The 14309-nt window shown below is 45.3% G+C and overlaps 1 protein-coding gene across 3 annotated transcripts in view; it reads left to right on the top strand.

Annotated features, from left to right (window-relative positions):
• RNF185 (ring finger protein 185) overlaps positions 1–14309 on the top strand; it is a 191982-nt gene that overhangs the window by 169091 nt on the left and 8582 nt on the right. For 2 of the 3 annotated variants that reach the window (XM_068123913.2, XM_068123912.2), the window contains exons 12-13: positions 5285–5339; positions 12622–12739. In XM_068123913.2, the coding sequence (XP_067980014.2) occupies positions 5285–5339; positions 12622–12739 (173 nt within the window). Of the gene's footprint in view, positions 1–5284; positions 5340–12621; positions 12740–12844; positions 13039–14309 lie in introns of those variants that run through there. The other variant, XM_068123910.2, reaches the window with a different exon arrangement.

Below are 14309 nucleotides of genomic sequence, written 5' to 3'. Positions count from 1 at the left end.
TATTTGTGGTCCGCCGGGCCACCTTAACACGTGTTTTCTCGTCCTCCGGGCCACCTAAACGCATGTTTTCTGGTCCTCCGGGCCACCTAAACACGTGTTTTCTGGTCCTCCGGGCCACCTAAACACGTGTTTTCTGGTCCTCCGGGCCACCTAAACACGTGTTTTCTGGTCCTCCGGGCCACCTAAACACGTGTTTTTCTGGTCCTCCAGGCCACCTAAACACGTGTTTTCTGGTCCTCCGGGCCACCTAAACACGTGTTTTCTGGTCCTCCGGGCCACCTAAACACATGTTTTTCTGGTCCTCCAGGCCACCGAAACACATGTTTTTCTGGTCTTCCAGGCCACCTAAACACATGTTTTTCTGGTCCTCCGGGCCACCTAAACACGTGTATTTGTGGTCCGCCGGGCCACCTAAACGCGTGTTTTCTCGTCCTCCGGGCCACCTAAACACGTGTTTTGTGGTCCTCCGGGCCACCTAAACACGTGTTTTCTGGTCCTCCGGGCCACCTAAACACGTGTTTTCTCATCCTCCGGGCCACCTAAACACGTGTTTTCTGATCCGCCGGCCCACCTAAACGCACGTTTTCTGGTCCTCCGGGCCACCTAAACACGTGTTTTCTGGTCCTCCGGGCCACCTAAACACGTGTTTTCTGGTCCTCCTGGCCACCTAAACACGTGTTTTCTGGTCCGCCAGCATTTTTGGTGGCCCAACTGTATATTATTTGCTGGTGAATGAAACTTAATAAAAATCGTTATCCACATTTAAATTATTTTTTCTCACGACACCAACAGATCTAATTTCAGTGCTTTTCATACCAGAAACCTCGCAACTCTTAATCACAGAACATTCCCATCAGCTATTCAGTCATCTACCTACTGTCATGCAGCAAAATAATACGAGGACAATTTTAATGTTTGTTAAAGAAACAAGTACAAAAAGTTTTAATTAAAACAAAAGCCGCGTCGATGTTACACAATGCCTAGATGCAGCTGTGCCTATAACGTCGATGTTATAGGCACAGGACATTCCTATTGATTCGATTACTTGATGTTATTTTTGTGCAAAGTGAAAATATATCTCGGCAATTTCCCGTGTGTGGCGACGAATTTTTAATATATCTCGGCATTTTCCCGTCTGTTATTTCAGGCGGTGTATGACTGACCATGCCGCGATTTTAAAAATATATATCTCGGCAATTTCCCGTGTGTGGCGACACGTGAACGAAGCTATGCTCCTCTCTCCACATTATTGTGACGACGTATAAATTAAATATTTCATCGTGACGATTGTCATCAAATGGACGAATTTTTAATATATCTCGGCATTTTCCCGTCTTATTTCGGGCGGTGTATGACTGACCATGCCGTGATTGTAAAAAAATATATCTCAATGGACTTGAAGTTACAGGCCTTTGAGAATTCATTTCGTTCTATAAAGGGCAACTTTCATCGGATTTTCTTCCCGTTTTCTTTCAACCGAGTCTAAAACTATGTTAGCGACTGTGGAAAAATGAAATGATATATCGAATTTGATTTGAAAGAAAACTGTGTGAGAGAGGAAGACACCACGGGCCAACAAAACAGGCCTCAAACCTATGCGAGTTAATAAAATGGTGGATATTTGTTTATATGAAGCCTCTCCCAGAATGGGTGGAGCTATGGTTCCCAGAATGGGTGGAGCTTTGAGGTTTTGTCTTCTCTGCAAGAACAAGAAGAAGAAGAAGAACAACAACAACAACAACAACAGCAGAGGGCACTCTATGAGCAGCGTCTGCGACGTGGCTAAAAATTATTCACGTCACATATTAACCCATTTATTGCATTTTCCAAAACAAATGTTAGCTCTACACAATGTTCAGTTATTGACGAAATAATTGTAGTCATGAAATGTGATCATTAAAGCAGCACCACGTGATCATTAGAGCAGCACCGTGTGATCAAATGGGTCATTCAAGCCTCCTAAAGTTAGACAGCCAATCAGAAGTCACGCACTCTACCCTGATCGCTGGCACTATAATCGCTGTGTATTTGGGCATTGGGCAATCGCGTGCCCGTGCCGCATGCACGCTTTAGATCATTCAAGCTTGCGAATAACGATGCGATGCGTGCATATTGCAAACTCGCGGCCTTGCTTCGATATCCAGAGGTGGCGTTGGGTCCATGCAAACCAAGCTCGGTCTAGCACATGTGCTGGGGTGTATTCCATTACCAAGCAGCTTGTAGATCACTCGCGAAGTGCCTTAAACACTCGAGCGAGCATTCCAACGAAACGGTTCATAAGGAACGGCCGGCTTGGCAAGCGATAGCAAGCTGATTGGTGACGGGTCACCCCTGAATCAGCTTTTTGCGCGACTTTGTGTTTACGGCTGCCAGTATCAGGTGAGATTAGGGTGTTACCGTTATTATAATCGCATAAACCATTTTAAAATATATCTATGGGGGCGGTCAGGGGGGGGGGGGGATCACGTTATTTTTTTTATTACTGGCAATCATTGTACTATTATTGTTATGCCTCCGTTGACGAAGTCAACATGTTGTTTTCAGGTTTCTGTCCGTCCGCCCGTCCGTCCGTGATAGGTTTTCGTTCCCACAATAACTTGAGAACGGCTGAAGGGATCTTAGTCAAACGTGGTGCAGGTATGTATAATGAGCTAAAGATGAACTAATTACATTTTAGGGTCACAAGGTCAAAGGTCAGAGGTCATAGTAGGTGAAAATCCTGTTACCACGACAACTTGTGAACCAGTGATGGGATTCTGACAACATTTGGTACACTTATGTAGAATGATTTAAAGGTTAACCCATTAGATTTTGGGGGCAAAGGTCAAAGGTCAAAGTCTGTATTAGGTCTATAACTTAAGAATGCCTGAAATTATCTAATTCAAATTTGGTACACATATGTATAATTATGTAAAGATTAACTGGTTAAATTTTGGGGTCAAGAGGTCAAAGGTCAGAGGTCATGTAAGATAAAAATGTGATAACTTGAGAACAGTTGTATGGATTTAAAGCAAACTTGGCACAAGTATTATAATGATGTAATAATGTGGGCGGAGCCATATCGGTCGATGTCGTAATGTCGAAGATTATCGTTCTAGTTATTAATGTCGAAGAGTATCGGTCTAGTTATTTATATTGTTATTTTGCATTGCAGTACTGTAATTCTTATTGGTTCACGAGTTATCAAGTGACCACTATATTCGTCGTGTGTGTGTGTGTGTGTGTGTGTGTGTGTGTGTGTGTGTGTGTGTGTGTGTGTGTGTGTGTGTGTGTGTGTGTGTGTGTGTGTGTGTGTGTGTGTGTCCGTCCGCCCGCCCGCCCGCAGCATAACTACCCGATGATATCATCCGATCTTGAAACTTTGGTGGGAGATATCATGATCTAGTTGTGTCCTGCCTAGAGTGGGCGTATTGCACCCATTGTGGGCAGAGCCACGCCCGAAAAAGATGTCTTTTTAGGGGGTAATCGATTTCAAGCTACATTTTCTCCGAGGGGTTCGGTGGAATCTGACAGGGGTTTCGATATTTGGTTAGGTCAATGTCATGTGTCTAGCCCCATGGAGCTCGATTTTTCATTTCTCATTTATTTATTTATTTTTTTCCTTTTTTTTTTTTCATTTCATTTTTCACTAAATTTTTGGTATTGTGTAGCTAGCTAACCTCATAACTGATTATACATTATTTTCTATCATTTCAAGGTCAGTAACCTTGGTTTTGCCTTTTCCGGGCCTGTTTCAGTTATAGTCCGTCCTTTGTCATTGAATACCGCTCGCTTGTGAACCATCGTCGTCTCTTGACTTGTTATTATTATTATTATTATTATTATTATTATGCTTCTCGTGGGGAACCCTCTCTCCGCCTCACTGATCTCCTCTCTCTCTCCTCACTCAGCTCCTCTTTCCCCTCACTCATCGCCTCTATCTCACCTCACTCATCTCCTCTCTCAGCCTCACTCATCTCCTCTTTCCCCTCACTCATCTCCTCTCTCTCCCCTCACTCATCTCCTCTCTCCCCTCACTCATCTCCTCTCTCCCCTCACTCATCTCCTCTCTCCCCTCACTCATCTCCTCTCTCCACTCACTCATCGCCTCTCTCCCCTCACTCATCTCCTCTCTCCCCTCACTCATCTCTCTCTCCCCTCACTCATCTCCTCTCTCTCTCCCCTCACTCATCTCCTCTCTCTCTCCCCTCACTCACCTCCTCTCTCTCTCCCCTCACTCATCTCCTCTCTCTCCCCTCACTCATCTCCTCTCTCTCCCCTCACACTCCCCTCACTCATCTCCCCTCACTCTCCCCTCACTCATCTCCTCTCTCTCTCCCCTCACTCATCTCCTCTCTCTCCCCCCTCACTCACCTCCTCTCTCTCCCCTCACTCATCTCCTCTCTCTCCCCTCACTCATCTCCTCTCTCTCCCCTCACTCATCTCCTCTCTCTCTCTCCCCTCACTCACCTCCTCTCTCTCCCCTCACTCATCTCTCTCTCTCTCTCTCACTCATCTCTCTCTCTCCTCCTCACTCATCTCTCTCTCTGCCCCTCACTCATCTCTCTCTCTCTCTCTCTCTCTCTCTCTCTCTCTCTCTCTCTCTCTCTCTCTCTCTCTGTCTCTGTCTGTCTCTCTCCCTCTCCCCTCACTCATCTCTCTCTCTCCCTCTCCCCCTCACTCATCTCTCTCTCTCCCCCTCCCTCTCCCTCTTCCTCTCCTCTCCTCTCCTCCTCCTCACTCATGTCCTCTCTCTCCTCCTCACTCATGTCCTCTCTCTCCTCCTCACTCATGTACTCTCTCTCCTCGTCACTCATGTCCTCTCTCTCCTCCTCACTCATGTACTCTCTCTCCTCCTCACTCATCGCCTCTCTCTCCCCTCACTCATCACCTCTCTCTCCCCTCACTCATCGCCCCTCTCTCCCCTTACTCATCGCCTCTCTCTCCCCTCACTCTCTTCTCCCACCTCTCCTTCTTCCTCACTCCACTCCAACCCCTCCTCACTCCTCTCCACCCCTCCTCACTCCTTTCCAATCCCACCTCACTTGAGTTATTTGTCGATCATCGACTGACGTCTGTAGACAGACAGACAGAGTGAACCAATTGCTTAACGCCGTTTTGCGCTTCATGCGTGTGGTAAAAATTCAACTGGTTCAAGCAGCTCTTGTCTTGCTTCTATTCCAAAACATGTCGAACAACAAAGAGCCTTTGGAAAACACCTTATCCGATAGTTATCATTGGATGTCATATTAAATTTTGCTGCATATTATTTATTATTATTGTTGTTATTATTATTATTTTCCAGAGAGAAGTTACCACCACGACCACAGGGACAGAGACCGGAACCAGAAAATAGAGGGGTGAGTGGGATTGTGATTACTGGTAATGATCAGTTGAAGTCGGGGTTACTCTCCTGGAAAACACAACTTAAAAAGCTGATACGGTGTCAACTGATCGGCTATTTCCAATAATAATTAACTAAAATACAGTAAATACGTTCCAGCACTCAATACTCCAAATGTAAAGGGTGAATAATCACAAATTATACAATTTTAATGAGGGACCTGGATGTGTACCCTGGAAAAGAATAGGTACGCCGTATCCCTGCGTGTCGTAAGAGGCGACTAAGAGGGTTGGCGTCAGGAAGGGCATCCGGCCATAAAAACATTGCCTCAAAAAGAGAACCATGACAATTACAACTACATATTGGCAGGGTACAGCCCGAAGTGGAGATCGGTTTCAGAGGTTTGGGACATGGAATGTAGGGACAATGACAGGGAGATCAGGAGAAGTGGTGGAAGTATTGGTCAGAAGAAGAGTGGACATATGTTGTGTGCAAGAGACGAGATGGAAGGGAAGTGGTGTGAGAATGGTGAAGGGTAGGCAGGGACAGAAATACAAGTTTGTGTGGCAAGGGTGCCTGGAGGGCGTGAATGGTGTTGGTGTCCTGTTTTCTGAGGAGTTTGTAGACAGTGTGGTGAGTGTGACTAGAGTGAGTGAAAGGTTGATGATGGTGAAAATGATGATTGGAAAGCTCTTGGTGAACGTCATCTTGGGATATGCTCCGCAGGTTGGTCGAAGCGATGAAGAGAAGGACAAGTTCTGGTGTGCGATAGAGAAGCTGATGGAAAACGTGAAAGATGAGGAGGTTGTTGTGGTAGGAGGAGACCTAAATGGACATGTGGGAAGGAGTATGGATGGTTTTGACGGAGTTCATGGGGGTTACGGATATGGTGTGAGAAATGGAGAAGGTGAAAGGATTTTGGAGTTTGCTGATGGAGCTGATTTGTTGATTTGTAATACTCAGTTCCAGAAAGAGGATAATAAGCTTGTTACATACACGTCAGGTGGGTCGACGACAACCGTTGACTACCTGATGGTGCGTAGGCGAGATAGGGGGCACCTCCGGGACACAAAGGTGATCCCGGGGGAGGAGGCTGTTTCACAGCACCACTTGGTTGTCTGCGACGTAAGGGTGAAAGGTGCGAGGAGAGCTCGGCGGGTGAAGTACCAACCGAGAATGAAGGTGTGGAGGTTGAAAGAGGTGACAGTAAGGGAGGCATTAAAAGAGAGGCTGAGTAGGGTCGAGGATGATGTGGTTGAGCTTGAAAGTGGTTGGATGTCAATGAAAGCTAGTCTGTTGGGAGCTGTTGGTGAGGTATGTGGATGGACAAAACGACCACACCCCAAACGACCACAAGGCACTCGGAAACATGGTGGTGGGATGATGAAGTTGGAAAGAGGATTGACGAGAAGAGGAAGAAGTTCAAGGAGTGGCAGAAGGCAAAGGGTACGGGAGCAGAAACAGCAGAGCATGAAAGTTATAAGGCAGCCAGGAAGGCTGCAAAGAAAGAGGTAGCAAAGGCGCAGGAGGCATGTAGGAAAATGTTCGGAGAACGCTTGGATTCGGAAGAGGGTCAGAAAGCAGTATTCAGGATTGCAAAGCAGATAGCGAAAGAGAGGTGTGATGTGATGGGGGTGAGTTGCTTGAAGGATGAACTGGGACAAATCGTTGTCGACCCAGATGGAATTAAAGGAAGATGGAAAAGATATATGGAAATGCTGTTGAATACAGAGAATGAATGGGATGGCAACATAGAGAGTAACCCAGTTTTAGGACCGGCAGAGAAGATAACTGAGAAGGAAGTTGAGGAAGCGATAAAAGCAATGAAGGGTAGAAAAGCGGGAGGGCCGACGGGAGTTGTGGGAGATATGTTGAAGGCAGCAGGAAGTTGGGGTGTGAAGAGAATGACAGAGATCTGTAATCTGGTGGTGAAAGAAGGCCGCATTCCAGTGGATTGGGAACTGAGTACCCTCGTCCCTCTATACAAGGGGAAAGGTGACCCTCTGGAGTGTGGCTCGTACCGAGCGATAAAGTTATTGGAGCATGGAATGAAGGTATTGGAAAGGGTGTTGGAGATGAGGATAAGGAAGAAAGTGAAGATCGACGAAATGCAGTTTGGATTCATGCCAGGAAGAGGAACGACAGATGCGCTTTTCATTGTGAGGCAGTTGCAGGAGAAGTACATGGAGAAGAGGAAGAAGTTGTTTCTTGGGTTTGTTTATCTGGAGAAAGCATTCGATCGGGTTCCACGCAAAGTATTGACATGGGCATTGAGGAAGTTAGGAGTGGAGGAATGGTTGATCAGAGTAGTGATGGCAATGTACAAAAGAGCGCGCACTGCTGTAAGGACGAAGGACGGGAACAGTGGTGAGTTTGAGGTGAAGGTGGGAGTGCATCAGGGGTCGGTACTAAGTCCACTACTATTTGTAGCTGTGATGGAGGTGCTGGCTCAGAACGTAAAGGAGGGTTTACCGTGGGAGTTGTTGTATGCAGATGATCTGGTGTTGATTGCGGAAAGTATGGATGGACTGAAGGAAAAGATGAACACGTGGAAGGAATGTAAGGAGACAAAAGGTCTGAAGGTGAATATCGGAAAGACGAAGGTGATGGCAAGTGGTAAAGCATGTGGTGAGGTGGAAAGAACTGGGAAGTGGTCCTGTGCTGTGTGTAGGAAGGGTGTCGGAGTGAACTCCATTCAGTGTACAATGTGCGCTGAGTGGGTTCAACAAAAATGTAGTGGTCTGAGAGGGTCATTAACCAGTGTGGCAGCTACATTCAAATGTAAGGTGTGCACAGAGGGAGCTGCAGATGGAGGAAATGTTGAGTTGGATCTTGGAGACGGCGTGAAGCTGGAAGGTGTGAAAACATTTTGCTACCTCGGAGACATGCTGAATGGAGAAGGTGGATCAGACTCGGCAACGGTTGCTCGAGTGAGATGTGCATGGAAGAAGTTTCGGGAAATTGAGTGGCGTGCTGATGATGAGGGTAGTGTCGTTTAAGCTGAAGGGAAAGGTGTATGCTGCATGTGTGAGAAGTGTTATGATTTATGGGAGCGAGACATGGGTAATGAACGTAGAGCAGCAACGAAGGTTGGAAAGGGTGGAAATGCGAATGGTTCGACGGATGTGCGGAGTATCGTTGAGAGAGAGGAAGACAAATGATGAATTGCGAAAGATGATGGGAATAGAGCCTGTGATTGATGCTGTGAAGAGGAACAGGTTGAGATGGTTTGGTCATGTGTTGAGGAAGGATGAAAGTGACTGGTTGAGAAGAGTGATGGAAATGAATGTAGAAGGAAGTAGAAGACGGGGAAGACCGAGAAAGACTTGGCTAAAGATGGTGGAAGAAGAAATGTGGGCAAGGGGGTTAACAAGGAGAGATGCAGAAAATAGGGCAAAATGGAGAAGATTGTCACGGGGACCGCAAGGCTAACCCCCGGCCTTTTAAAATGCATGTTGTTGTGTTGTAATGAGGGAGGATAATACTAAATCATAAAGGAAAGCATGTACAAGATGTATTGACATGCAAATAAAATTTACTCTCGTTCTAAATGTGTCGATCTGAAACAGCCGAGGTCTCCGCTCCAAGCCTCACAGGTCTCTTGATCCAGGCTGCTGACAATAAACCGGATATCATCTGTTTAACAGAATCCTTCCTCCCACAGGACGTCCCTGACTCATTTGTGTCTCCTCTGGTATCTGGGGGGAACAGTGACCAGGGAGTGGTAAGTCAGAGGCAGAGGTGCGAATGCATGGAGGAGGGTGGGTGTGAAGGAGGGTGGAAGGAATAATGGCAGACAGAAAGATGTCAAGGAGATTGAAAGCAAAGGTTCTGATATTGTGCGTAATGCTGGCCTACCTTTACGGTCTGGAAATGGTGGCACTGACAGAAAGACAAAAACAGAGGCTGCAGGTTTGTGAGAACAACTGGGTCAAGAGGATTGTGGGAGTGAAGAGGGTGGATAGAAGAAGAATGGATGAACTGAGGGAGTAGGTTGGTGTGCAGATGGGCTTGATGGAGAGATTGGTGAAATGCTGCCTGAGATGGGCTGGACATTTGGTGGGGATGCGGGAAGAGAGAATGGCAAAGAGAACAGATATGTTTGAGGTAACAAGGTAGGAGGAAAAGAGGTAGACCACAGTTGAGATGGGAGGATTGTGTGAAGAGGGGCATCAGTAAGGTGAGGGTGGTTGGAGAGTGGAGAGAGTTCGCTGAGGACAGAGAGGGGGGGTGGGGTGGAGGAGTATCGTGGTTGAGGCAGGGCAGGAGATTGGTGCCATCGAACCTCGCTCCTTATAAAGGAAAGAGGAGGAGAACAACAATGTTCTCTATATTCTCATAATGACGGTTTGTTGAAGATTTGATGACAAAAGTTCAAATGGTAAAAAGGGTATGGCTTTGACAGACACCCTGAATCTTAAATGGTAATTAAATAAAGAAACATGGCAGGAATTGTATAAAAGTAAAAAAAGGTTAGTCCTGCACTTGTCAGACTGTGGTGGTCCTGATATCAGGGCTTTTCACTGTAATTTATTATTATTATTTTTCTCCATATTCTCATAATATATTTTTGTCATCGACTTAAACTGACAATAATATCCCTTATTTGCCAATGAATTTGAAACAATAAGATGTAAACGGATACGACTTGAACTGATCATTACTTGTATAGTACCTTATTCGAAATTGGACAGTTTGATGTACATGGGAATTTATTATGTAATGAATGTTGTTGTTTTTAAACAAAAAGTAAGTCGTCCAAAAGATTTGCATTTAGAACTGTTAAAAGCCCAGGTACCTGGCTTTGTTGATTCAAAAATAGTCTTGGGATTGGGATTAAAACCCCATTTCAAATAAAAGTAAGGTGTTGATTGTGCAGGCTCTCAAAACTTGCTTCCTGAAACCTTCCTCTCCAATCATATCATTATATCATCATCTGATCAACATCGGGTTACAATATTTAGACTTTAGTAAACCATGAAGAAGATTGATGATTAAATCTCCAGCAAAAAATTAGCCGGGAGTGCACCACGGCAGTGATGGGCCAAATGGCCTCATTTCCTTGTTTCGGGTTTCTTTATTTTCAAACTTAAAACACGTATATGGAGAATTGCACTGTGGAGTGGGAGGTTTGTGCCCATGTCCTGACCCAGGATACCCCGAGCACATTTGCAAAATTTGGTGGCGATTGGCTCCAAATCCTGGTGGCGTCTGGTCAAATCTGCTTCTGGTGTTTGTTCCCCCTCCATCCTCTCCCTTACCTCAAACGGCTACACAGCTGACACCACACGTAAAAAGGCTGAATGTCTAAATTCTGTGTTTGCCTCAAAATCTTGTGTCCCAAACACATCTCTCTCTGTACCCACCTTACTCAGTTGTACGCAGCTGCTCCTGGACTCTGTGTCCTTCTCTCCTGACAGGGTGGAGAAGTTTTTGTCAAACCTCGACTCCGATTCTACAACTGGACCACAGGGCATCAGCCCACGGGTCCTAAAATCCTGCTCTGCCACTCCATCTCACCCTCTCTCTGTTCTCTTTACCCTTTCTTTTGCTCAAGGTCATCTGCCATCAGCTTGGAAATCGGCCAACATCACCGCTTTACACAAGAAAGGTGCAAAAACAGATCCTTGCAACTACAGACCAATCAGCCTGCTCCCAATAATCAGCAAGGTCATGGAATCCATCATTGCTTCTGATATCAAATCCTTCCTCTTCTCCAATGGCTTGATCTCGGATCATCAGTTTGGATTCAGACTGGGTCATTCTACTCTGGACATGCTGCTTCTGCTGTCTCAACAATGGATGGAGGTCCTCAGCGCCAAACAGCAAATTAGAGCCTTTGACATATCTCGTGCCTTTGATACGGTCTTGCTTTCCACCCTGCTCACCAAACACTCCTCCTATGGTATCCATGGAAACCACCACGGATGCCTTGCGGACTTCTTCTTCTGTTGTAGTCCATGTGTGGCCCTGAATGGAACTCTCTCATCTCCCTTTCCTATTCAGGCTGAAGTTCCCCAAGGCAGTGTTCTGGGCCATGTGCTTTTTCTGCTCTTCATCAATGATCTCTCCGACTCTCTGGAAAATCCTCTCTATCTCTTTTCTGATGACTCCACTCTCTGCTGCTCCATATCTCAACCCTCAGATCGACAGGCAGCAGTTTCTTCACTCTCTGCAGACCTTGACAAAATCACAAACTGGTCAAACAAGTGGAACATGCTTTTCAATCCTGACAAATCGCACACTCTCACTTTGTCTCTCCAAAGTAACAACCCTCCCATCTACTTTCGGAACAATCCTCTTGAAGAAGTTCTGTCACTCAAGCTTTTGGGTCTCACTATCTGCCATGATCTTTCCTGGGAAAACCACATTTCCAAGCTGGCCTCCAAAGCCAGTCACCGACTGGGCATCATCCGTCATGTGAAGTCCTTCCTTGGCACCTATGAGCTCCTCTCCACATACAAAGCTTTCATCCGCAGCTTGATGGAGTACTGCTCTGCCCTCTGGGTTGGTGCTCCAGCCTCACACCTAGCTCAGCTTCACGCTGTAGAACCAAAGCTTTCAGAATCATAGGAATCTCCCGCGATGAAGCTAACTCCGAGGGCCTTTCACTCTCTCACCGCAGGCAGTTTGGTGGTCTTCCTGTCTTCTACCGACTCCTCTCCGGCCTTGCTCCCCCAGCTCTGTCTGTGCTCTGTCACCCAAATATTCCTGCAGGTCGCACAAGATCTGCCAGCAACCCTCTTCTGGTTAAACTACCAAAATCGAGACTCACTGCTCACCTTCACTCCTTCATTCCTCTTTTTCCCCACGTCTGGAACAAACTCCCTCACTCTCTTCAAGCCCTCTCCTCCCTCCAGGTCTTTAAAACAGCTGTTCACCACTATCTCTTATCTTACCCCATCCAAAACCTTGATCTTTTCTACCCCTTTAAAACACCACAAATCCACCTATTGCAATCTCCAACTTCTTTCCTGAAATTCCCAGTCGTGTCAATTTGTTTTATACATTGTACCCGTTCCCACTCCACCGGCCCTCTCTCTTCCACAGATCTACCGATGTCCCTGTTCTCTACTGTTGTGCGTGTGTGTTTCCCTCTCTCTCTCCCTCTTGTCTCCCGCTTCCTTTATTATATGTTTTATGTGTCCTTGCATGTTTTTTTGTGTTTATTGTGTTAGCTCTTACTCGAGCCTCGACTTTGTATGCGAAAAAATATTATCCAGCCGTGCCAGCTACAGAATGAGATGTTGATGTTGTGAACTTTGTTAGATTTTGATCTATTCTTCCCCATTTTCTAGGGATTCCAAGGGTTTGGTTTTGGAGATGGTGGTTTCCAGATGTCATTTGGCATCGGAGCCTTTCCTTTTGGCTTCATTGCCACAGCTTTCAACATAAATGATGGGCGAGATGCACCTGGTGGGTCACTGTTTTGATTGTGCGTGCGTGCATGCGTGCAAGCAATATGATTTTTGATATGGAAATTCCAGTAATCGCAACGCATTGCTTTGTGTACTTGCACAGGCACTGGAAACCCCTCACATGTACTTTCTCAAGTAGAAGAGAAGGTTTTGGAGAAAATATTCCGATGCAATGTAAACAAAATTTGTGTTTTCTTGCCTTTCCACATTGTTTCCCTCTGTACATGCGTGTGTTGGCTTGTCTGTTCTTGGACAAAAATCCCAGTTGCTGTGAGGTTGTAATGTAATGTTCTACCAAGTTTTATTGTTTGTTCTCAAATTTAAATTAGCTCCATCTTTCGTTGTGGTATGCCACTACCTCTACCTTTTTCCAGGTAGAAAATGTAGAAAATGATTTGGGGCACATTGCATCAAGTGTGATCTTTTGGGCTTTCTCTGTGATGCGCTGTAACATATCGTGTCATTGCGGTGCTATAAGCTACCTTATGCACATATACATTATTATTATTATTTTTGAGAGGGTGACAGTTGGGTTTGAATACAAAAGGCTTTGACAATTCTCCAACCTTTCAAATGCAATTTAATATGTACAATGAGTCAACAGTCAAAGAAAATCAAAAAACCTAATTGTGCACCAAACTGCCTTCATCAGGCTTATAGATTAATTGTCCTGGATGAATCCATGCAATAACATTATGGGAGGAAGGGGGCTAATTGACATTGGTAATGACGTCATAATTGTCATTTTAAAAATTATACAGGAGGAGATGCACCTTCGGTGAAAATATCCTGTCAATCGGGCCAACGTTGCAGAGGAGGTCATATTTATTCTGTGCGGACAGACAGACAAACAAATGAAAAATCACTCATAGAGCGACATTTGGCAAAAGAGAACAAAGTAGAATGGCACTCGGTAGGGGTAGAGCATCCTTTTGACCTCAAAAATAATTTGTGGTTGAATTATGTGACCTGATATGCAAATTGTCTTCAAAGTTTAAGTTAATCTGATGAAAATTGAGGATTTTAGGAATTTTGAAAAAAATGGTTGACCGTAGGTCTATGTTGACCTTAAAAATATATATTATTTTGTCAAACCACGAACTCTACCATTTTTTTATTTTTTTATTTTTTTTGTGTACAGAGTCGAGGCTCGTGAAAGAGCTAACATTTATCAAACAAACAAATCAAACAAACAAGCAAACAAAGTATATAAAAAGGGGAGCGGTCGACAAGATTTTGGTGAAGTTTAGTGAAGATCGGTTTAAAATTGTGACCTGTATGCAAGTGGAAGTGAGCGGACAGACAAATACATTCAAACAAACACACAAACCGGAGTGATCAACATACTTGTGGAAAAAAAATATTTTGGCCAAGTAACAAACAGAGACAGACAAACAAACGGACTCAAATGCAATACCCTCTCCTCTGGCGAGGGTAACTAGAATAGCACTCGGTAGGACGCATACCTCCGCCAGGCTGTACAGTTTACATTTTGTACCCACTGATAGGCCGGATCTGGATTCGGACCTGAAACAAAATCTAATCGGCTTGTTCTTGTCGCCTAACCA

This window comes from Myxine glutinosa, chromosome 8, assembly GCF_964187855.1.
Source record: "Myxine glutinosa chromosome 8, kmMyxGlut1.1, whole genome shotgun sequence".
Lineage (NCBI taxonomy): Eukaryota > Metazoa > Chordata > Myxini > Myxiniformes > Myxinidae > Myxine > Myxine glutinosa.
Note: the sequence above shows the minus strand (reverse complement) of the source record. Positions and strands in the feature narration are given on the sequence as shown.